This window comes from Protomyctophum parallelum (assembly GCF_964188405.1).
Source record: "Protomyctophum parallelum genome assembly, chromosome: 16".
NCBI lineage: Eukaryota > Metazoa > Chordata > Actinopteri > Myctophiformes > Myctophidae > Protomyctophum > Protomyctophum parallelum.
This window is the reverse complement of record NC_139711.1, coordinates 41,170,161-41,193,958: the sequence shown is the minus strand read 5'-3', so window position 1 is coordinate 41,193,958 and position 23,798 is coordinate 41,170,161. Positions and strand designations below refer to the sequence as shown.

Sequence of the window (23,798 nt, the reverse complement as noted above, 5' to 3'; positions counted from 1 at the left end):
ATGGGGTATAGTCACCAAAATGTCCGTTTGCATAGGAGACAATAGTACTACATTGTTTTGTGCCAGGCACACCAGTCACTACTGTGTATGTATGAATCTGAAAGTCTTTACAGGTTTTATTTGGTGACTTTTCATTGCCTTCACTAAATCGCAGTCAACACTGTCCGTCACACACTGACTATAGTCTCTCGAGACAGACTGCTGTTTGCCTGTCCCCCCCCCCCCCCCCACACACTTTTTTTTTACTATGGGTTCTCAGATTGCAGCACACCCCAAATATGAGTCACATAGAAAAAGCTGCACTGTTTCTTTAAGGGGAGTCGCACATCTCTTTGCAGCCGGTCCAGGGTCCACTCACTCACTGCAGCAGAGCAGAGTCAAGTAGTCAACCCACAGCAGGCAACCAACCATCACAGACAGAGACAGTATACCTGTGTGACAACACCGTTCACATCACCACCACCACAAACACACCGTGACAGACACCACGCACGGAGGAATGGAGGGGCACCTATATACGGCCAGCTCAACCCACCACTAAAAGATTCCCCAAAAAGTCCCAAGAAGAGAGAAGAAGCAGCCAGGCAAACCGTTGGAACAGTCAAGATGGTGTCCTGGATGATTTCGAGGATGGTCGTGTGAGTAATCTGGTTTGATTCATTGACGTCGCTGAATGTGGCTTGCCGAAGAAAAAGAGCTGACCTACAACAACAAAACGTTGGCTTTGTAGAGCGGCTCGTTTCGGCAAGCGACACTGTTGTACCGCTGCATATACACAGCCAGAAACCAAACCATGCATCCACACAAATGACATTCAGATTATGAAGTAAACTAGGTCTGTGTGTGATATAGCAACCGTCTGCTGCACAGTAATTTATATTATTATATTTATAATATAATGCAATGATCTATTTGGCCTTACATATTTAATAATTGACATTTTGTAGCAAGCACTTGCTGCATGCTGCTAGCCCAGGTTAGCTTCCCTCCTCTCACTACTATAGCCACCTGACAGATGCTGATGCGATGGATATCGTGGCAGGGGAATTATACACTTTAACACACGTTAAATTAAAAAAATAATTCTAATAATATAGTCACGCTGGCTGATAAAATGCAGCTTGATCAATACCATATGTTACAGGGAGGGAGTAATGATGGCTGATGCAAGTCCACCCACCCCATCCATCCATCCATTCACCATGCAGCGAACCTCCATCACTGTTTTTTTTTTATAGTTCTAGAAATAATTTAAATGCCTTAGAATATTTTTATTGACTGAGTGACACTATACATTGCTGATCATTTTTTACGAATATCTCCTAGGCCTGAGCTATTCCACCTGTGTGTGTGTGTGTGTACACACACACAATGTCAACGCATTCTAATCTAGACAGCGTGGATGACTCAACTAAAGCCAGCTGCCACATTATGCTGCCATCCTGTACAGTACGTGTTCACCTTATTGTTGCACAGCAGTGGTTTTCATATCAAGGCCCATTCTTTATTATTCATCATTTGAGCCACAGGCCACCATTTGATGAGATTTAGGCAGCCTCTCACTCTCAGACCCCAAACCTAGACAATGTTATCGTTGAATATAAGATTTGGTCCATGCTGTATATTGTCTAGGAGAGACAACAGGGCAGGCAAATTGTATGTAGATGTTTAACAATATTTTTTACTAAAATGTAAAATGAAACCATTTGGTTTCATTTTGGTTTTGGTTTTCAAGTTCTAATAAGGGTCCATTTGGTTAACTCCATTTAGCTGGGGTCCACCTGGAACCTCCTCAAGGACCACTTTCACTGGTTGTATAGTTGTTGACTTGTGTTGAGGATCGATGTGGTTTTTTTAACGTCTGTACCACCACTTCACACGTTCGGCTGTTCTACACTACTACATTATTTAACGATGTCGTGAACTTGGCATTGGTTTTAAATGGGAGTTAAGCCACAGCTTGGTGTTGCCTTAATTCATTGTCAAAAAGACAATGAATTGAATTTGTGAAAAGGGTAGCGGGCCGGGTCGGGGGCGCTTCCTTTTAAGACACAGGTGCAGAATTGTTTTTTGTTGTGCCATCATGCAATCCCTCTAATCAAATATTTGATTATATAAGCAGCAGAGAGAGTAACATTTGTTAGCACTATATTCAGGTGGCTCAGTCTAAATGAGTGCTTTTCAACCAGTGGTCCAGGGACCACCAGTATTCCTTGAGGGGTTTCCAGGTGGTCCCTAGCTAAATAAACACCTAAATTACTTAATTTACAAGAAGTCTACACAATTAGAGAATGTAGAAGAATTGTTATTTTGATTGTGTGCCTGGTATCTCTCTTACGGTACCACAGCATGGAATGGTGGACAACATCTTTTCGTCAACATCAATTACGTCATGATGACATCCTCTGGTGACTCCAGTGAGGTTCAGGACTAGGCCACATCACAGCCCATATGGGGATGATCTTTATCCCATTCTGACCTGAGATCAGATTCATACCAGGTTTCCACTGGACACACACTGGTCTGATGAACCCATTCTGACCCGAGATCAGATTCTAAAAATGTCAGTCGTTCTTCGATTTTTCAAAAATAGCAGACCTACAAGCTCGTATCGCGCCACTCGGTGGCGCGATATGAGCTTGTAGATCTGCTATTTTTCAATAGCTAAAGCATAACATGATGCTGACACCAAAATGGGTGCCCGGTCAGAATGGGTTATAGTACGTCATTTCCAGGACGTTTTCACCAGTTGAAACTAGAAATGCACTCCGTCGAGGTGCCAACTTGCAACACAAGTAGGCCATACATGGCCTAATTGTGCACAAGCAGAGCGCGCAAGTACTGCTACTAACTAAAGTCTATTACAACTGCTGTTCTAAATCATTTAGACCCGTTATTGACCTTATACCTACCTTGAAGCGTACCTTAGTTACATCACCGTCAAACAGCCAATTAGGGACCACAATTCTTACCGACGTACGTACATGCATACATAGTCCATCTTAGTGGGCAGAATTTTTGTTGGTTGAAATCGGGTGATATTCTGGGCCAGATCTGACTAGTCTTGGTTTGACTTGATCTGGCCCCAATGGAGACATCCTTGATTGGTCCAGGTCCTGACAGTGCTTGCTTGCTGGCTCAAATGTCTAATAAATTGTGGACCCTGATACGAAAAGGGTTGAAAACCAATGATTCGCTGCACCCCAGTGAGTCTCGACATGATGCTGTAACCAGCTAACTGTAGCCTATATATTTACTACAGTATGCAACACACAGGCAAAACCCTTATGCAACTGCACACAGCAGACTTGTACAAACCAATCCACTCAGCATGTAACTAACTAACTAAGTAGCTAACTTACATTGCTAGTGTTTGTATTACACCATGATTGGTTTGGTTATTCTAAGTGCTTGTTGTCATACACTTAACCACTACTTTCAATCTCATGTTCCTATTTTGGGCAGTCAAGAATCTTCAAACGCAAAAGTATAAAAGCTTGTTTTGTTTTGATAGTTCTCAGTTACTGTGACTGAGAGCAGCTAGCTAGTGTAACTCGAACCTGCCCGGTCCTCCTGGGTAAATCATGGTGCTGAGTGTCGCAGTGGGAGCATAGCTAGAGAGAGTCGGTGACGGCGAGTGAACCTGAGATTGGAACACAAAGGGACACGAGGCGTCTGCTGCAGTTTTTACCCAGAGGCCTGGCACTGCCACGCGGCCGCTTGACAGCGCAGCGCAGGGCAGAGGGGCTCCGCACACTTGACTTGGCAGCTCACACGCATAGTAGGACAGAGAAGCTAAATGCCCAGAAATATGGAGCACACACACACACACACACACACACACACACGGAAGGGAAAGATGACATTGGAGACCATTTCACTGAGCATGTTATTTGTAGGCCTGATGCCTTTAAAACTAGGACAGCAACTAGTCTAGGAGGTGCAGGATGAGAGAGAGACTGTCTGTGATGGTGGCAAAGCTGCTCTCACTCAGCATTCAGCTTCCATCCTGTCACATCAGCACAAATCACCACCACACACACAGTGGCTGCGGACAAGACCAAATACTGTGTGTGTGTGTGTGTGTGTGTGTGTGTGTGTGTGGGGGGGGGGGGGGGGGGGGGGGGTTCTCCATGAGCCACATGCCCCAGCACATGGTGACCTCTCGATCTGTCTGTCTGTTGTGTGTTTTTCCAGTTTATCTCAGTGAGTGCAGTCAAACCGTCTCCTTTGGTTTCCATTTCTGTCCCTGTATCCTGGACGGTATGATCACATCAGTCCATGCTTGCTAATTGGATAAGCAGGGTTCCAAAACAAAGGTTTTGTGTTTTCAGTGAATGATGACGTATCACGCTAGGCATTTCTGTGTTTTTATAGCCTATTGTTTTTTGCTTGTTATAATAAATACGTTGAACTTCAGGGAGTCCTCAAAGTTACTACTGCCAACAAATTGTTTTTACATGATCCGTTTGAACCCTAGCATCCTTATTCTGAGAGGAACTTTACATTTATGAAAAGGTTTAATCTGCAATTCAATTTTGTACAATATGATTGTGGTAGAGGGGGGTCCCTGGCTCCTGCTTCATCTCTCTCTCAGTTAAGGGGTGCTTGGCCTGGAAAACGGTGTAGACCCCTGCACTGACCTATTCTTGTTATACTGATCAGCCAAGCTATCAATTAAACTTGAATTGATTTAATCATTAAAGAATTCGCTGTCGACACTGTATAAGGCAGGCTGTTTGATTGAATCATCAATGCACCTTGACGGTTTGTTCAGTGATGCCTGGCACGGCTGAATTAAGATGCAACACAGCACAATCAAAGGAATGTGTTGATTGAGACCAACTAATACATGCTTTCAGAATTTTGGCAAATACCCCCCATTTGTTTTTCTAGATCAATGATTGATTGATTGCTAGATTGAAAGATCCTATTTTTCATATCCAAACAACATACAGTCAAGTTCTTTGTAGTTATGTACTGTAGGACATTTTAAAAAGTTCCATTTGGCTAAATGCATAGGCCGGGGGTAGAAATGTATTGATACAGGAACGAGTTTGAAGTGTTTTCAACCCTGAGGTGTATCTCAGAGCCTCCACCTCTGACTGATATTCTTGCTCAAAATCTTGAGCAACAATCAATTCTTGGAGGAAAATCGAGATGCACATTTAATGTGAATCTCGATTTTCATCCATCAAGAGGTGAGATTACGATTCTCATTTTTCCATGAAAATATTGATAGTCTTTAGTTGCTGCACAGGACTACATTCTAAATGTGGCACCTGGAGCCATATAACTACTGTGGCTTTACACAGACAACATCAAAGTGCTCGACTTAAAACCTCTCTTAAAGTCTCTCTTGTAACAACTAGTGATGCACGATTCTTGCTCAAATTTAGAAAAGTCTGAATCTTTTTCGATTATTTGTGCAGTGCAGCACTACTAGGGCTGGGTATTGCCAACAACCTCACGATTGATACGTATAACGATACAGAGTCCACAATATGATATTTATCACTATACGCTACTAAATTGACCTTTGCAGGGTCCTAGTAGACCACCGATTGCAGATATTTTGACAAATAAGTCCGAACATTTTACGTTTCCAAATCAAATTAGAAAAACTTGGATAACATTTAAACAAAAAGCAAGGAAAGAAGTAAAAATTAATATCGTTTTGTTGGATAAATACAAGAATATTGAATCATATATATCGTAACTGTCAGACAGAAACTGATTTCTGATGGGTTTTTTTTTTAACCCATTCTGACCGGGCACCCATTTTGGTGTCAGCATCATGTTATGCTTTAGCTATTTAAAAATAGCAGATCTACAAGCTCATATCGCGCCACCGAGTGGCGCGATACGAGCTTGTAGGTCTGCTATTTTTTAAGAAATCGAACAACGACTGACTTTTTTTAAAATCTGATCTCAGGTCAGAATGGGTTAATCAGACCAGTGTGTGTCCGGCAGAAACCTCGTATGAATCTGATCTCAGGTCAGAATGGGTTAAAGCACACACAGCATTTCCTGCCATATCGACATGGTGCGATACGATAGGATTATTGCCGTATTGATTAATTGAACCCACCCCTTCTCGTCTCTCCAGCCTGGCCTTCGGGACTCTCTATCCGGCCTACTCGTCCTACAAGGCTGTGAAGACGAAGAACGTGAAGGAATATGTGAGTACATGATGCTGTGTTTCCACACAATGCTCTGCCTTTGGTTACGCTCTTCTATTTAGTTGAATCCCTTAAGACCGGAGACCAGGTTCTACAAATCTCTTCTAAAATCATGACTCGTGTCAAGGCCCCTGAAAATGACATGGAATTGGCCCATCTGAAAATATGTTGTTCCAGGGAGGGACCCCCCAGAAGCAAAGATATGACTTAAAAAAAACGTTTGCCATGAAAGAAGGTTTTACACACTGTTTCACAATAAAAAAAATAGCAGATCTACAAAAAAACACTACCTTTTTTTTGTTCTAGTAGCCTAATTAGGGTAGACGTACGGTAACTTTAGATGAAACACCCATGAACTCTAGCAGTGCCCTGTTGGCTCCCAGTGTTATACCAGTGTCGGTGGAAATGGATCAAAGGAAAAAGCAGTGCTAAATAGTTTCCGGCTGGGAAACATGCACCTTTATCCATCCTGTGGAAACCAGCATACCACTCAGATATTCAGATTGTCTGGTCTGTCTAACCACTTAACACCCTCTTTCTAGAGATTAGGCTAGATTTAGTAAACTGGACCTGGCTCTGTACTTGGACTACTTCATTTTCCATCTACACCAGATCTATTTGGCTAATGTTTTTGGTCATATTAAATGCAGTCATCCCAGCTTAACCCATTCTGAACGGGCACCCATTTTGGTGTTAGCATCATGTTATGCTTTAGCTATTGAAAAATAGCAGATCTACAAGCTCATATCGCGCCACCGAGTGGCGCGATACGAGCTTGTAGGTCTGCTATTTTTAGAAAAATCGAAGAACGACTGACATTTTTAGAATCTGATCTCAGGTCAGAATGGGTTCATCAGACCAGTGTGTGTCCGGCGGAAACCTCGTATGAATCTGATCTCAGGTCAGAATGGCTTAAATGCAGTCATCCCTGCTTTACCAGCTCAGTGGCCTCGTGGTTAGTGTCCCCCGCCCTGAGACTGTGAGGTCGGGGTTCGATCCCCGGCCGGGTCATACCAAAGACTCTGAAGAATGGGACCCAGTGCCTCCCTGCTTGGCACTCGGCATCAAGGGTTGGATTGGGGGTAAGTCCCTGCGACATACTAGCGTCATGTCCAGGGGGTGTACTAATACTTCAAGCTCTCTCTCTCTCTCTCCCTCACGCTACAGAAACAGGAGATAGGCGCCTGCCCTGTGGGCTCATGGATCAGCAAGGCTTACTTATTTACACCCTGCTTAGTTACCTCACTCTTGGCGAGAAAAGGCCACAGGAGAGAGAGAGAGAGTCAGCATTTCTGGCCCTCGGCCTAGCTACCAGCCTCCTCCCAGTTGGTTACCATAGCAACCACTTGAGAGAGAGAGAGAGAGAGAGAGGTAGCATGGCGGACACCATTTTTAGAAGTGTTTACATGCCTCGTGATCCTCCTTTTGAAAATGAGCAGTTATTCAATCAACTGTGGATGTTTATGTAACAGTATGTTAATGCTAAAGATATTCAGCCGTGTGTGTGTGTGTGTGTGTGTGTGTGTGTGTGTGTGTGTGTGTGTGTGTGTGTGTGTGTGTGTGTGTGCGCGCGCGCGCGCGCCTCTGGCCTACATGTGCCTAAGCACGTGTACACTGGAGGCTGTGGTTTTGATGTACTATAAATGTGATTCTCCTGTGTGTGTGTGTGTGTGTGTGTGTGTGTGTGTGTGCGTGCGCAGGTGAAGTGGATGATGTACTGGATAGTGTTTGCGTTGTTCACCACAGCCGAGACGGTCACAGACCTGCTCCTCTCATGGTGAGTCCTCATCACAGCAGCATAATAAACGGAGCACACTATTATTTTGGCCAGTACTCAAAGGAGTACAACGTTATGCTGCTTTCACACGGGCAGATGCAACTGCTGCAAAGCTACACTAGTACACCTAGAGTACACCTAGTCACAAACAGTGTCGTCGTTAAGCAGCAGTATATCCCACTGGCAGCACCTGTCCGTTTATCTCTAGCACAACCACAAACGTCCAACACATATACAATGAATTACTCACCTAATGCTGCCTGCAGAAACTGCCTCATCAAAATAAGAGCCACTTGTAATGATTAGTCAACACTAGTTTTATTTCTAAGTCTTCTTACAGGACTTTAACATCTCATTTGAGTTCCTTTTGAATGCCTGTCAGCATTCTCTAAATCCCTGTCTCTCAGCTGGTGTGCAAATGCGCCTCCATGCCTTTGATCTACCGCGCACCAAAACGTTTTGACGACGCATGCGCTCTGGCGCACCGATTGAGTGCACCCCTGATAAAAAAGTCCACCATAATGTGTCCTCATCACAGCAGCATCATAAAGTCCACCATAATGTGTCCTCATCACAGCAGCATCATAAAGTCCACCATAATGTGTCCTCATCACAGCAGCATCATAAAGTCCACCATAATGTGTACCCGCGTGGCTTCGTCTTTTCACTCCCTCTCTCTCATACTGATCCATGTCAGGTTTCCTTTCTACTTTGAGCTGAAGATCGCCTTCGTCATCTGGCTGCTGTCTCCGTACACCAAAGGCTCCAGTGTCCTCTACCGCAAGTTTGTCCATCCCATGCTGTCCAACAAGGAGAAGGTAAAAGCAAAAAGACCTTCATTCAACCGTAATAATAGAGCACCGAAGTCCTGACGTAACTCGCTCATCCCCTCCATTCCCCTCTGGTTCTAAAGTCCTGACGTAACTCGCTCATCCCCTCGATTCCCCTCTGGTTCTAAAGTCCTGACGTAACTCGCTCATCCCCTCGATTCCCCTCTGGTTCTAAAGTCCTGACGTAACTCGCTCATCCCCTCGATTCCCCTCTGGTTCTAAAGTCCTGACGTAACTCACTCATCCCCTCGATTCCCCTCTGGTTCTAAAGTCCTGACGTAACTCGCTCATCCCCTCGATTCCCCTCTGGTTCTAAAGTCCTGACGTAACTCGCTCATCCCCTCGATTCCCCTCTGGTTCTAAAGTCCTGACGTAACTCGCTCATCCCCTCAATTCCCCTCTGGTTCTAAAGTCCTGACGTAACTCGCTCATCCCCTCGATTCCCCTTCTGGTTCTAAAGTCCTGACGTAACTCGCTCATCCCCTCGATTCCCCTCTGGTTCTAAAGTCCTGACGTAACTCGCTCATCCCCTCGATTCCCCTCTGGTTCTAAAGTCCTGACGTAACTCGCTCATCCCCTCGATTCCCCTCTGGTTCTAAAGTCCTGACGTAACTCGCTCATCCCCTCGATTCCCCTCTGGTTCTAAAGTCCTGACGTAACTCGCTCATCCCCTCCATTCCCCTCTGGTTCACAGAAGTCCTGACGTAACTCGCTCATCCCCTCGATTCCCCTCTGGTTCTAAAGTCCTGACGTAACTCGCTCATCCCCTCGATTCCCCTCTGGTTCTAAAGTCCTGACGTAACTCGCTCATCCCCTCGATTCCCCTCTGGTTCTAAAGTCCTGACGTAACTCGCTCATCCCCTCGATTCCCCTCTGGTTCTAAAGTCCTGACGTAACTCGCTCATCCCCTCGATTCCCCTTCTGGTTCTAAAGTCCTGACGTAACTCGCTCATCCCCTCGATTCCCCTCTGGTTCACGGAAGTAATTTCTCTATGGAGAATAACATGGGGCTCATCTTAAAATCGTGTCATATAAGCGTTGTGGTCCAAAAATAAACAAGCTGTCTCTGCGTTATTGTCAGAGAGGTGTCTCTGACTCTGTATCGTTTGCGACAGTCAGTCACTCATATATGATACAGTCTGCTTCTAGCAAAAATCTAACTAATTCAGTAGCGGTAACAATAGCGTTTTCTCTCAGTCAGTTGATTCTTCATATCCATACTGTATGAGTGAAGCGGCCGGGGTGACATGTTTATTTTTCAAACACAGTACTTATATGAGGCGTTCTAAAATCCCCCTATGGGGATTACAATGCAAATATAAAGTACACAAACCTGTGGATTTGAAATTGCGCCCTCTACCGATATTGACGTCAGACTTCGGTGCTCTATGCTCCCTTCAGTCGTTACAAATCTCTCTGAACTGGTCCGTGCATCCCACCATTTCAGAGGTGTGTAACTCTGAACTGGTCCGTGCATCCCACCATTTCAGAGGTGTGTAACTCTGAACTGGTCCGTGCATCCCACCATTTCAGAGGTGTGTAACTCTGAACTGGTCCGTGCATCCCACCATTTCAGAGGTGTGTAACTCTGAACTGGTCCGTGCATCCCACCATTTCAGAGGTGTGTAACTCTGAACTGGTCCGTGCGTCCCACCATTTCAGAGGTGTGTAACGGGTACATACAAACTAAGCAATGTTTAGTATTGCTTAACCCTAGAACACTAAACCCACATTTTGTCACACCATCATCACTAAACCTGGGTGTATATTACACGATGAAAGATAAAAATAATAATATATATATTCTTTTATATAATAAATATGGCACTTTTTTCCCATAATTTCAGTTGAAGCCGTTCTGTTATTTTGCACAGAGAATGTTTACATTTTGGAAGCCTTGTTGCATTTATGTCTTCACCAGTGGGGCATCACAGTACAATCAGAATGAAGACATGAACAGTGTTGATATACAACAAACTATTATAGAATCTGAAACTACTAATTAACAATGGTGGAACTACTATATTCAGATTCAAACTTCAACAGCGTTAATGGGTAGGGTAGGTACCCTCACAAAAAACATGCAGTAATCCTGTCTCTAAACTGCCTCCCCCTGGCCAGCCGGGGCACCTGATGGAGGGGAAAGGAACTGGTTGGAATAACGTATTCCTTCCACGCGCTACGTCCAACCAGGGAAACTCCCCCCCTGTCCCCCAAGGTCTAAAGAAGCGACTTGGACACTCATGCATGAAGGAAGCATGAGTTCAAGTCCGTTGCTCTCCCCAGGTTGGCGGAGGGTTTGTAGAGCCCAGGATCACAATAGATAATTGACACAGGGGTGAAAAATGTCTTACAAAATTGTGGGATAAAAAAATAATTAGAAAAACAAAAAACAAAACAAAAAACAGCGTTAATGCGAAATGCAGTTAAAATACGAATCCCGCCTCTGTCCATTCACACATTGAGCTGATGAGGCTCAATCAGACATTACAGCGACTTAGTACTAGGAAGTTGGCAGCGGCCGGCAGGTCTGTGACATGTTGTTTGGTGCTACTGAGTTGGACATGTGCGTTCTCAGACCCATCGGTTAATAACTTGGATCACTTCAAAGCTGCAGTGCATGTTGTGTGAAGGAGGCAGCCTAGTCTGTCCTAAACGTTAAGGAGGCAGCCTAGTCTGTCCTAAACGTTAAGGAGGCAGCCTAGTCTGTCCTAAACGTTAAGGAGGCAGCCTAGTCTGTCCTAAACGTTAAGGAGGCAGCCTAGTCTGTCCTAAACGTTAAGGAGGCAGCCTAGTCTGTCCTAAACGTTGGCGTGTTTCCTGTCTCTGAGTCCACAATAAACTATTGGCATCGGCAGCTACGATACTACTTTATTCTTTAAACCATTCCTCCTCTAGGCCACAACCAGCTAGTTTTTAATCTGGTTCAGGAACCTGTAGCGCATGATGTCACCCCTCCTCTCTACGCCCCTCTCTCTCTCTCTCTCTCTCTCTCTGTCTTTATGAATGAAACAGAAATGCCATGAAAATCACATTAACCAATTACTACCACCTTCCACCATCTGTCCCAGTACTTAGTTGGCGGTCGTTGACTTCATTCTGTTGTGTTCTTCCGGCCTTGCAGGAGATCGATGAGTACATAACGCAGGCCAAAGACAGGAGTTATGAGACCATGATGACATTTGGGAAGCGAGGTCTCAACCTGGCTGCCACCGCTGCCGTCACCGCAGCCTCCAAGGTACGTAGAAGACCATGGTACTGATGTTTAGTTTGTGCCTAAAGGCCACTTTCACACAGCCACGGTCCCTAAGGCCACTTTCACACAGCCATGGTCCCTAAGGCCACTTTCACACAGCCATGGTCCCTGAGGCCACTTTCACACAGCCACGGTCCCTAAGGCCACTTTCACACAGCCACGGTCCCTGAGGCCACTTTCACACAGCCACGGTCCCTGAGGCCACTTTCACACAGCCACGGTCCCTGAGGCCACTTTCACACAGCCACGGTCCCTAAGGCCACTTTCACACAGCCACGGTCCCTAAGGCCACTTTCACACAGCCACGGTCCCTGAGGCCACTTTCACACAGCCACGGTCCCTAACCCATTCTGACCTGAGATCGGATTCTAGAAATGTCAGTCGCTCTTTGATTTTTCAAAAATAGCAGACCTACAAGCTCGTATCGCGCCACTCGGTGGCGCGATATGAGCTTGTAGATCTGCTATTTTTCAATAGCTAAAGCATAACATGATGCTAACACCAAAATGGGTTCCCGGTCAGAATGGGCTAAGGTCACTTTCACACAGCCACGGTCCCTAACCCTAACTAACCACTAACCCTAACCCTAAGGCCACTTTCACACAGCCATGGTCCCGTTGCCTTCTCACTTTTTATCCAGCATTTTACACGGAGACGAAACGGTGACGCTGTCGCCGTAGCGTGCATGCCAGGTGGCTAGGTGGCGGTAACGCGCTGCCAGGTAGACCAGGCACGGCCTGTACTAGAACTACTTCCTGTCACATGGCTGCTTGTTTACATCATGGTTCATACGTTCACCATCGCTAATCGCTGCTTTTGTATTCGTAGGCTGAGCGGGCGAGGAAGCGCTTTCTAGGAACTCCAAATGTCGCCCACGGCTCTGCAGTCTGCACCGATGTAATACACATAAGACTCTGCAGTCTGCACTGATGTAATACACATAAGACTCTGCAGTCTGCACCAATGTAATACACATAAGACTCTGCAGTCTGCACCAATGTAATACACATAAGACTCTGCAGTCTGCACCAATGTAATAAACATAAGACTCTGCAGTCTGCACCAATGTAATACACATAAGACTCTGCAGTCTGCACCAATGTAATACACATAAGACTCTGCAGTCTGCACCAATGTAATACACATAAGAGTCTGCAGTCTGCACCAATGTAATACACATAAGACTCTGCAGTCTGCACCAATGTAATACACATAAGACTCTGCAGTCTGCACCAATGTAATACACATAAGACTCTGCAGTCTGCACCAATGTAATACACATAAGAGTCCACGTTTTGTGGATTCATCGTTTTGCCCGTTTCCACTCTGGAAGGAGTTTTCACTTTGTTACATTTTCAACCACTGACGTCGTCGTCTAAACGTACCGATGCAAACGATACTTTATTTTGTCGTTTTCTATGGAAACCGTTCTCGTGTAAAAGGGGCCTAAGAAGCTACTATGCGCCATTGTGTCGATCTGAGCTGCCTCGACACGTACAACATACAACTCGTACAACGTGTGTGCGTGTGTGCGTGTGCGTGTGCCGTTCTCCAGGGCCAAGGCGTTCTGTCGGACAAGCTGCGCAGCTTCAGCATGCAGGACCTGACGCTGATCAACGCTGAGGACGAGCTGCTCCTCCGCTCGGCGGACCCTCGCATGAGGCGGCCGGACCCCCTGGACGACATGGGCTCAGGGTCCAGCACGCTGCCCCGCGCCAAGACCCCCACACGGCAAAGTAAGACCATATATGCACGCACACACACACACACACACACACAGTGTGTGCCGCATGGCAACCGGGAGGGTCCAAGTTAGTGTCGAAGTGTCCTTGAGCAAGACTCCGAAACCCTAATTGCTCCCCATGTGTAGGTTGGTTGGTTTCCTCCGCCATCGTTGTATGAATGTGTGTGTGTGAATGTGGGTGAATGTAATGCACAATCTATGTAAAGCGCTTTAGTATAAATGCACTATCCGGCCAGGGAAATTCCCCCCCTGTCAGGTGAAAAGAAGCAGCTTGGACTCCTCATGCATAGAAGGAGGCATGAGGTCAGTCCGCTGCCCCCCCCCAGGTTGGCAGATGAAGTGTAGCGCCCAGGATTACATTAGATAATTGGCACTGGGTGGAAAAACTGTGTTGCAAAATCGTGGGATAAAAAAAAACAATTTCACACTCTCAAGAGTTAAAGATCTATATTCTATAAGGGTCCATTTGGTTACAACCCCCCTCCTCCACCCCCCCACCACCGGTTGAAACCCACTGCTATAATAATGTCATGGCCAGGAGGATGGTGAGGCCAGGCTGAAAGGGGCTGAAAACTCAAGAGAGGAGTGTCAGTGGTTTGTCTGCACAGCTCTTTATCAGGCGGCTGCTGGTGCAGCAGCTAGTGCTGCTGGGTGGCGGAGTCATGTGATATACAGCCCTGCAGGACGCCAGGAGGGAAAGATGTGAAAGAAGAGGGTGAGGGAGGAAGGGAGGGAGCAGGGGAGGGAGGGAGGGAGCAGGGGAGGGAGGGAGGGAGGGAGGGAGCAGGGGAGGGAGGGAGGGAGCAGGGGAGGGAGGGAGGGAGGGAGGGAGCAGGGGAGGGAGGAAGGGAGGGAGGGGATGGCATGGCATGTGATTCCAGTGGAGGAGGATTCTTTGTCTCAGACGAGCCACTTCTGTCCCTCCGTCTGGCTGGCTGTGTGTGTGTGTGGGCCGGGGTGAGCTCGGAACTTAATTCAGAAGGAAAGGAGAGAGAGAGAGAGAGAGAACTTGTGGAGAGTTACAGCATGAGGGACTGTTCATGTGCTTTACAGGAAAGAGTGTCAAATCGGATCTTTCAAAGACTTGTAGTTGACTGCAATATAGGGAGATCATTCACAGCATATTGAGGCAAAGCTTTGTCTAGCTGACAGGTTGATCCCATGTTCTGTGCATCATCATCCTTTTTTTTTAAACATTAATCTTAAGAATGACACACATTGCATCCCAGTGGGCACAGGACATCTGGAAGATGTCATTTTTGTTGGTTGACTGATGCTGTGATGGGATAATCAACATCAGAATGATGTTTTCCAGAGTTCTGCCCACTGTTTCTTTTTTTTGCTCGGTAATAAATCTCCGTGAGGGATGGGTTAAAAACAAAAAAGGAAATCAAGAATAATGATTATTCTTTCTACCACAAAAACGTTAGCGCTTTACAATGTTCATTATTAATATTCTCACACATTCACACACCTATGTAAGTATGTATGTATTTTTTTAAATGTAGGAATGAAACAAGAGGATATATTTACATGCAACCCATAAAACCTTTTTCAAAGACATTAACCCATTCTGAACGGGCACCCATTTTGGTGTCAGCATCATGTTATGCTTTAGCTATTTAAAAATAGCAGATCTACAAGCTCATATCGCGCCACCGAGTGGCGCGATACGAGCTTGTAGGTCTGCTATTTTTGAAAAAAATCGAAGAACGACTGATATTTTTAGAATCTATGGGTTAAGGACAATAACCTGATAGCCAGGGATCAAAACGAGGAACCCGTTGGCCTGATATTTCTCTGACTGAACTCTGTAACGACCGCCCGGCTGACACTCTGCTCTAAAATCCACAGCGCGCTCCTTTTCATCCGCGTCCACAATCCCTGCCGACGACGCGTCATCCCAGCACAGCTCGGACCAATCGGACGCCAGGACTGAGCACTCGGACGAGGATGTCGTGGAGAAGGTGCCCGTTAAGCGCACGGCCAGCGTCAAGACCACCAAGAAACCTGCAGCTGCAAAGACAGACGTACGCACGCACGCACACACGCACGCACACACCCACGCACGCACGCGCACACCCACGCACGCACGCACGCTAGAGATGCGCAGCTGGACTCGGACCCGCGTGTAGTTTGCGTGAATGCGTGTACACATTCCAGGGGTTGACGCTAAAGGTCTCAGAGGCACTTGCTCGTCGGGCAAAGTACCTGTGACGTTCTAGTTGCCCAAAGGTCATGCCCACTTGCCCGCAAAGTAAATTGTCCCATTATAAAATGATAGGTAAAATTTGAATTACCGTTTCAATTTAACACTTTTTTTTTGTGTGATATAAAAATGTCATGTCTCAATTTTTATGCCAATTACCTACTGTACATACTGTAGCTATGAAAAAGACTATGGGTTCACACTTGTCTTTTTATATTTGTAAGTGTTTTTAAGGTCTTATTTTGCACTCCACAGAACAGAGGACAGATGAGTGCTCTGGCCACGTTCAGGTGTTTAAACGGATACCTCACGTTGTGTTAAAAGACTGTTTTAATTACCTGCCGGGGGGGCAGGTGGGCAACCCTTAGTGTCGACGCCTGACATTCATTATCCGTCTGGTATATCCAAGCGCAAATATCATCCTATTTATATTATCCGCACCGACCCGCACCGCAGGGGTGCACATGGGATTCTATATACTTAAAGGGACACTTCACCCTTTTTGCAAAAAAATATATGTTAATGACGTTTAGAAGCTTTAGATCACTTTCCTGGGGGTATTTATGTGTGTAATATGTGGTTTTAGATATTTTAGATTGTAGCAGTAAGCCTGTTGTCTCTGATGTCATGGACACTGGTCTCACTACCTTCCTGGACTACAATTCCCATAATTCTTTGGTGCACTGCTCCTCCTTGTGGATAGGGGGAGAGCTGTCTTACTGAGACAACATGTAGTCCAGGAAGGAAGTGAGCCCAGTGTCCATGACATCAGAGACAACAGGCTCACTGCTACAATCTAAAATATCTAAAACCACATATTACACACATAAAGACCCCCATGAAAGTGATCTAAAGCTTCTAAACGTCATTAACATATATTTTTTTGCAAAAAGGGTGAAGTGTCCCTTTAACCCATTTTGGACGGGAACCCCTTTTGGTGTTAGCATTATGCTATGCTTTAGCTATTCAGTATTTAAGTCCGACGTCATTTTGTAGTGCTACGTTACGTCCGGGTCCAAGTGGCACCAGCTCCCGTCCGCATCCCATTGTAAAATAGAATATCTAAACGCGTGAATCTTTTTAAATTGACGTTATTTTTCAGAAAGGAAGCCATAGAGGGTTAAAATGGGTCTTAATGCTTCCAACTCGAGTAGAATTATTAATGTTTTGTACAAGTGTCCATGACAACAAAAATATATGATGTGGAGACAATAAAGACTATTATTATCATTATTATTGAAGGTGGCAACAGTCCATTTGCTCGGTAAAATATTTCGGGGGATATTTACAATGTGTGCAGGCTTGAGTATGTTGAATCTAGTTTGCATTAATGAGGATTTAGTTGACACAATCAAATAAAATGGCGATAGTATTCCATGTGGGGCAGACGGCCTGTCACAGCCAGATTTTGGAGAGCAGTGCAGCTTTGTTGTTGCGAGGAAAGCAGTAAAATGAGACTTTCGTGGTTGTTTTCGTCTCAGATTTACTCGTCACAGTATAACTCCATGGGGACACAAAAGCGACACAAAAGTAGGACCCGGAAGTATCTCAGGAGGGGGCGCTCACGTCACAGCTAAAATACTGAATTGAAAAATACAAGCTCATAGCACGCCACTCGGTGGCGTGCTATGAGCTTGTATTTTTGTAGATCTGCTATTTTTGAAAAATTAAGAACCAGTGACATAGAAACAGCTTTTTCAGAAAACTGTCAGGATCTAGAAGACATTTTTATAATCCGTATAAATATCCATGGGAACAACAAGCCCTCCGCTCTGATGTCTTCATTCACGTTCTCACATCGCAACCTATCTTAAGGCATATCCACCAGTCGTAGGCAGGGTTAAGAACTTCTAACTAAAGCCAAGACAAAAGTCCCACTGTGTTGTTATTTTTGGCCGTTGAACGACCCCATGCCGGCGGCAACGTGTAGTAGGCGGCTAATTTGTTGCCTGAGCAAATATTTAAATTCTACTACTAACGCAGGCACACCGAGATTTATCGTGCTTTTTAAAAAGCTATAATTAGCGTACAGATAGTACAGATTTACATTTATTTCCCCACATTATTTCCCCCCGCAGTTTTATTAATTCATAATGATATTTGATTGACCCCAAACTGCGGTCAATCAAATATGCGGCAACCACGGCCAAACAAAACGTGATCCGCGCATCCCAAACGCTCACACAGACACGCAGTGTTCCTGACTACTGCTATCTCCATCAGGGATACTCCTGTGGGAGAGATGCTACTGTATGACGGTGGAAGTGTTTATGTAACACAGAGTTGTGTACTGTTCATCTAAGAACATCAGTAGCAGCTGTGTGTGTGTGTGTATGTGCCATGCTTTATCTACACACACGTTACTAAACTTTTGTTGCACAGGCTTGGTTGTTAGCATTATGCTATGCTTTATAGCTATTGAAAAATAGCAGCTCTACAAGCTCATAGCGCGCCACCGAGTGGCGCGCTATGAGCTTGTAGGTCTGCTACTTTTGAAAAATCGAAGAACCACTGACATAGAAACATAGCTTTTTCAGACGACTGTCAGGATGTTACTAAACTAAACACGTTACTAAACTTTTGTTGCACTGTAGCTTGTAAATCTTTAGTGCTTTTCTCCCGTGCACTTTGTGATGCGCATCTGCACATATCCACACACTGACGGGAGGGAACCGTGCAAGGCACATGTTTCTCTCCATATTTCAACTTTTAAGATTTGAGGCCGATTTCTACAAACCAATATAACTAATACTGAACTAATATAAATCCTAACAGGTTTTCTTTCTCTGAAAAACCTATGTTTCTAGTTTCTATACATCGTTGCTGTTGGGCAGAAGCATCTTATATCTTTCTATACATCGTTGCTTTTGGGCAGAAGACTCTTATCTCCATGTCGTTTTCCTAGATTTACACCTTTCTTGATCACACTACGGCGTCACGCCAGCAAAAGTACCAGCAGAAGCGAACTTGAGCTTCTGCCAATCTGCCACTTTTTAACTTTAATCCTGAAAAGTAACATAGTGAGTTTTGGACATATGAGGTTTCCACCTGACAGATGCCCTTGCTTCGTTATAAAAGAGTTGTCATTCAGAAGTAGTGAAAGTAAAATAGGACATGTTGAAAGAGACTTATTTTTCCTCTCCCTCTCTCAACCACCCTGTTCTTCTTCTTCTTCTCTCCTCCTGCAGACTCAAACCAAGACGGTGAAGAAACAGACAAAGAAGAAACCTACAGCTACTGCAGAGACGCCTTGAATCCTCTAGTCCACACTGTCTTCAGCACACACACACACACACACACACACACACACACACACACACACACACACACACATTTTACATTGCTCTTACTTGTTATTTTACTTTAAGACAAACGACGATGATTGAATGGGCTGATTGTTTGTTAGCTCAGCTCTTCAGTCTGACATGCTGATGTCTCCCGTTCATTAGCTCACAATCCACTGATGCTAGTGCTGTCATGGTAGGGAATGGTTTCTTAAAATAGAAAATGAACAGCAGTCTGTGGGGCTTTACTTAACGTTTTCAACCTTGGCTAACCTTCCAAGTCTTTTGTTTTTACGTTTTTCCTTTAATCCTCTGCAGACTATTTTAACCAAATTTAAACTTAAAAAAAAAAGAGGAAAATAAATAAATAAGAGTACGCCTTCTCTTTCTTCTTTGTACTGAGCAGGCGGCAGAGGTTGGCAGCTCCTCATCTAGAAGTAGTGGAGCTTGTAGACATGTCCACATCTGGAGATGTTCATATGTAAAGCCATTACCAAGGCAATTAGCTAGAAGTGTGTTCTGGTGACTTCTTTATTCCTGGACCAGAGGCTGCAGACTCAAACATGTAGTTCTTTATTCCTGGACCAGAGGCTGCAGACTCAAACATGTAGTTCTTTATTCCTGGACCAGAGGCTGCAGACTCAAACATGTAGTTCTTTATTCCTGGACCAGAGGCTGCAGACTCAAACATGTAGTTCTTTATTCCTGGACCAGAGGCTGCAGACTCAAACATGTAGTTCTTTATTCCTGGACCAGAGGCTGCAGACTCAAACATGTAGTTCTTTATTCCTGGACCAGAGGCTGCAGACTCAAACATATAGTTCTTTATTCCTGGACCAGAGGCTGCAGACTCAAACATGTAGTTCTTTATTCCTGGACCAGAGGCTGCAGACTCAAACATGTAGTTCTTTATTCCTGGACCAGAGGCTGCAGACTCAAACATGTAGTTCTTTATTCCTGGACCAGAGGCTGCAGACTCAAACATGTAGTTCTTTATTCCTGGACCAGAGGCTGCAGACTCAAACATGTAGTCACGAGCTGACAGAGACCTGTTTGTTTCCTCTACAGGCCCACGCACTTACAACAGTACTGCACAGGCATGCAGTGTGTGTGTGTGTGAGCAAGCGTAAGTGTGTGTGTGTGTGTGTGCACACTCAACTCCTACCACGATCAGCAACCACTGGGTCTTACACTGTCGTGCATAACTTACCTAGTTAGACACTTACACTATTTATATCGGCCTAATGGTTGAATCACTTGTTTTTTTGAGTGCTTTACTTTTAAACTGACTGACACTGGACATGGACAGCGGTTTGATACTGTTGGTCGACTGTTTCTCTGTCATGCTGGGAGGGATGCTAGCATGGAGTCTTTCTTGTTTTAAGAGTAATGCAGACTAGTCCCTGCTGCGTACCTGATGCTCTGTCACGCGGCGGTGTCACGTGCCCGGAAATTGCAGACCTATAAGCTCACAACGCGCCCGCGATGCGTCTTGCCATGTTCAGCGTGCCACGCCATCAGGCTTGACGCGGTTTTCGTCTCTGCGAAAATCTTTGGTGTGAACTAGGCTTTTAAGAACCTCCGATGACCCTGGCTTCTCCGATCGAATCTCATCTCATCTTTAGGTGATCTCTCTCTCTGTCTCAGATGGACCTTCTTTCCTGTCGAGTCACACTGCAACGGGAGTTTAGCTATCCGTTCTCTTGAGACAGTTGTCTTAGATTGCAATATCCATGTTTAAGTTCCACCGTTTCTAACCTATTCTGATCAGGTCATCGCATATCGTTGCTGTCGGGCAGGATTCAGCTATCCATTTTTTTTCCTCAACATTTTCTGTTTTAATAAATCAGTGCTATTGAACACCTTTCACATCTATGTGTGAGTTTTACAAATATCGAACCAATGAAAAACTTTTTTAAAGCGCTTCTGACTAAACCTCCTAACTCCATTGGATCCTCAAACTGTCGTTCAAATCGCCTAAACTCCAACTTGTCCCGCATTCATTGATCAGAACAGGTCAGTCAGACAGGAAAAAAAGACCTGTCTCCTCCACATTAATGGTCAAACACTTTTGGGTAAATCTGTATCTGACAATGTATAAAGTCACCATACCGACTTGGATGAGGCAGTATTCAAAATGATGTTGTTTTTCCTGGAAAGTAAATATTTTGGACATGGCTGGTTTCTGCCCAACAGCAGAGCGATCCTATGAATCAGTGGTTCTCAGTGGGGGTTCCAGGTGGTCCCCAGCTTACTGTAAACGATGGAGAGTTGGTAACCATTTGGACCCTTATAGATCTTTACCTCTTGAGAGTGTAAAATGAAACCATTCATTTTACATTCAAGAGTTACATTATTGTTAAACATGCATTACATTTTAAAGTTAATTTGCAAGAAGTCTACACAATTAGAGAATGTAGAAGAATTGTTATTTTTGGTCAACGTTTTCCTGTTATCTCTGCTACGGTACCAACATCAATACGGCATGGAAATGTGGACAAAATCTTATCCAACGTTAAGAAAATCTTCTTTAGTTTGGGTCAGAGAGGCTAAAAGGTCATGAAATGGCAGTTCCGTGGCTCAAATGCAGGATGAATAATGTAATCGGCCTTGAAAACCACTGCTATAAATTATGCACATGCTGACCTCACAGTAGTGTCCACAGTAGTGTCCTCGCTGTCAGGTTGAAACCTTGTGTGTCCCAAAAAGAAACCTGTGCTCCAATGGATCATTTTCATTGATTTAACCCATTCTGACCTGAGATCAGATTCATACGAGGTTTCCGCCGGACACACACATGGTCTGATGAACCCATTCTGACCCGAGATCAGATTAAAAAAATGTCAGTCGTTCTTCGATTTTTCAAAAATAGCAGACCTACAAGCTCGTATCGCGCCACTCGGTGGCGCGATACGAGCTTGTAGATCTGCTATTTTTAAATAGCTAAAGCATAACATGATGCTAACACCAAAACGGGTGCCCGGTCAGAATGGGTTAAATATTTATCGAACCTACAGACAGACGGCTGAACCCCTTTCAACCTGGTGTCCCTATTTTGGGCACATCATTGTGGGTTTATTTTTTCAAAATCTTTAAAAAATACTTTTTTTTTTTTTGTTGTTGGTCACACCGAGATCCGAGATTTAATTTATGGAAAAAGAACACACCCAAAGATACAGAGATACAAGTTTTCTGCCAGACAGAAAGCATTATCCTAGCATCCTTTTAGGTTTGTGATGTATGGCAACAGTGTGGTTTGGTGAAGAATTGTTCCACTACATTAATAGACTACTACATTAATGGTGTGTGTGTAGTTTGTAACACTAGAGTACATGTTCAACCCATGCATCCAGTGCTCTGTGACTTTGAAAACATGGTACAATGGTTCCTAAACTTTTCCATTTCTAGGACCCCCACATGGGTATGCATTATTAGGGTCATGGACTCCCATAGCCGTCAAGAGTTGAAAGACCTGTAAGGGATGGATCCAAATTGGTTTCTAAACGGGAAGAATTTAGATGAGGACCGCCGGGGGTCCCCGGGTTCCACTTTGAGAACCACTGCTTTAACACAAGGCCTTCTAAGTTCTTACACAGAGATCGGGATAGGCCTAAAGTAAACAATATGGAAATGGCTTGACCTTAAGCTTGTGTCAGCATACTTAAAGCAGACATTTGCATATACCATTCTGTTGAAGTCATTTTAGGAGTTTGGCCTTATCGTTCCGAACGGATTGAATCTTAGTTTGGTGGCGGTTTGGTTTTCCATGCTATTTTACTGGACAGAGTTTCTTTTGAGTGTTTGGAAGAATGACACTAGTACTGCACTGTTACTGCTGTCAGTTTTAACCAGTAGGGGGAGACATACCCCACAAATGTTTGCAAAGTTTACTCACCAAATGTTAGACATATGTAAATAGTAAACCTTACTGTATAAATGAGCTTGCTTGCCTTAGTCACACACTTGAGAGACATACATTTAACTTTTGTTCATTTGTTTTGACTCTTATCTGAAATTCTTGACTAACCACTTTCATCTCAAATGGGAGGACCGTTCAGCCTTCATCAACTGGGGACTTTACAGATGTGAGAGAGAGAAGCTGTATTTGCTTTCAATGGAATCGCCTCTCGTGTCTATGTCTCTCCTCACCTCAAACTGTAACAGTTTTCAATGTATGACAGACATTCAAGTAAACACTGGAGAATACTTGAGGTTTAAACTCTGTTTATAAAACAGACAGTCAATGGGTTAAACCCATGTTCAGCCTGGCGTTGACTTTGTTGTTTTTCTCCTGGTTAAACAAGGATGGTTGTATGCTATTCCAGACTGGAAGGAACTTTTAATTTTGCCAATTGTTGTGCTGAGAAAGGAAAACTTGGTACAGTCCATCTGGATGTGGAACTTGAATCTGTTATTTTTGCTTGTGTTCTGACACAAATTGGTTTATATTAATTTCCCTTGAGCACATCTATTGTTGCTTATTTTCTGTGTTTCAGCGTCAGTATTATTGTGTAAA

The 23,798-nt window shown here is 44.5% G+C and overlaps 1 protein-coding gene across 1 annotated transcript; it reads left to right on the top strand.

Moving 5' to 3' along the window:
- Positions 1–361: 361 nt before the first annotated feature.
- Positions 362–19,955, top strand: reep2 (receptor accessory protein 2). Its single transcript, XM_083785174.1, has 8 exons — positions 362–638; positions 6,110–6,182; positions 7,883–7,959; positions 8,657–8,777; positions 11,914–12,027; positions 13,601–13,781; positions 15,644–15,819; positions 19,187–19,955. Exons 1-8 carry the CDS (start codon positions 607–609, stop codon positions 19,250–19,252), a joined length of 840 nt encoding a protein of 279 aa, XP_083641300.1. The 5' UTR covers positions 362–606; the 3' UTR covers positions 19,253–19,955.
- The last annotated feature ends 3,843 nt before the right edge of the window (positions 19,956–23,798 follow it).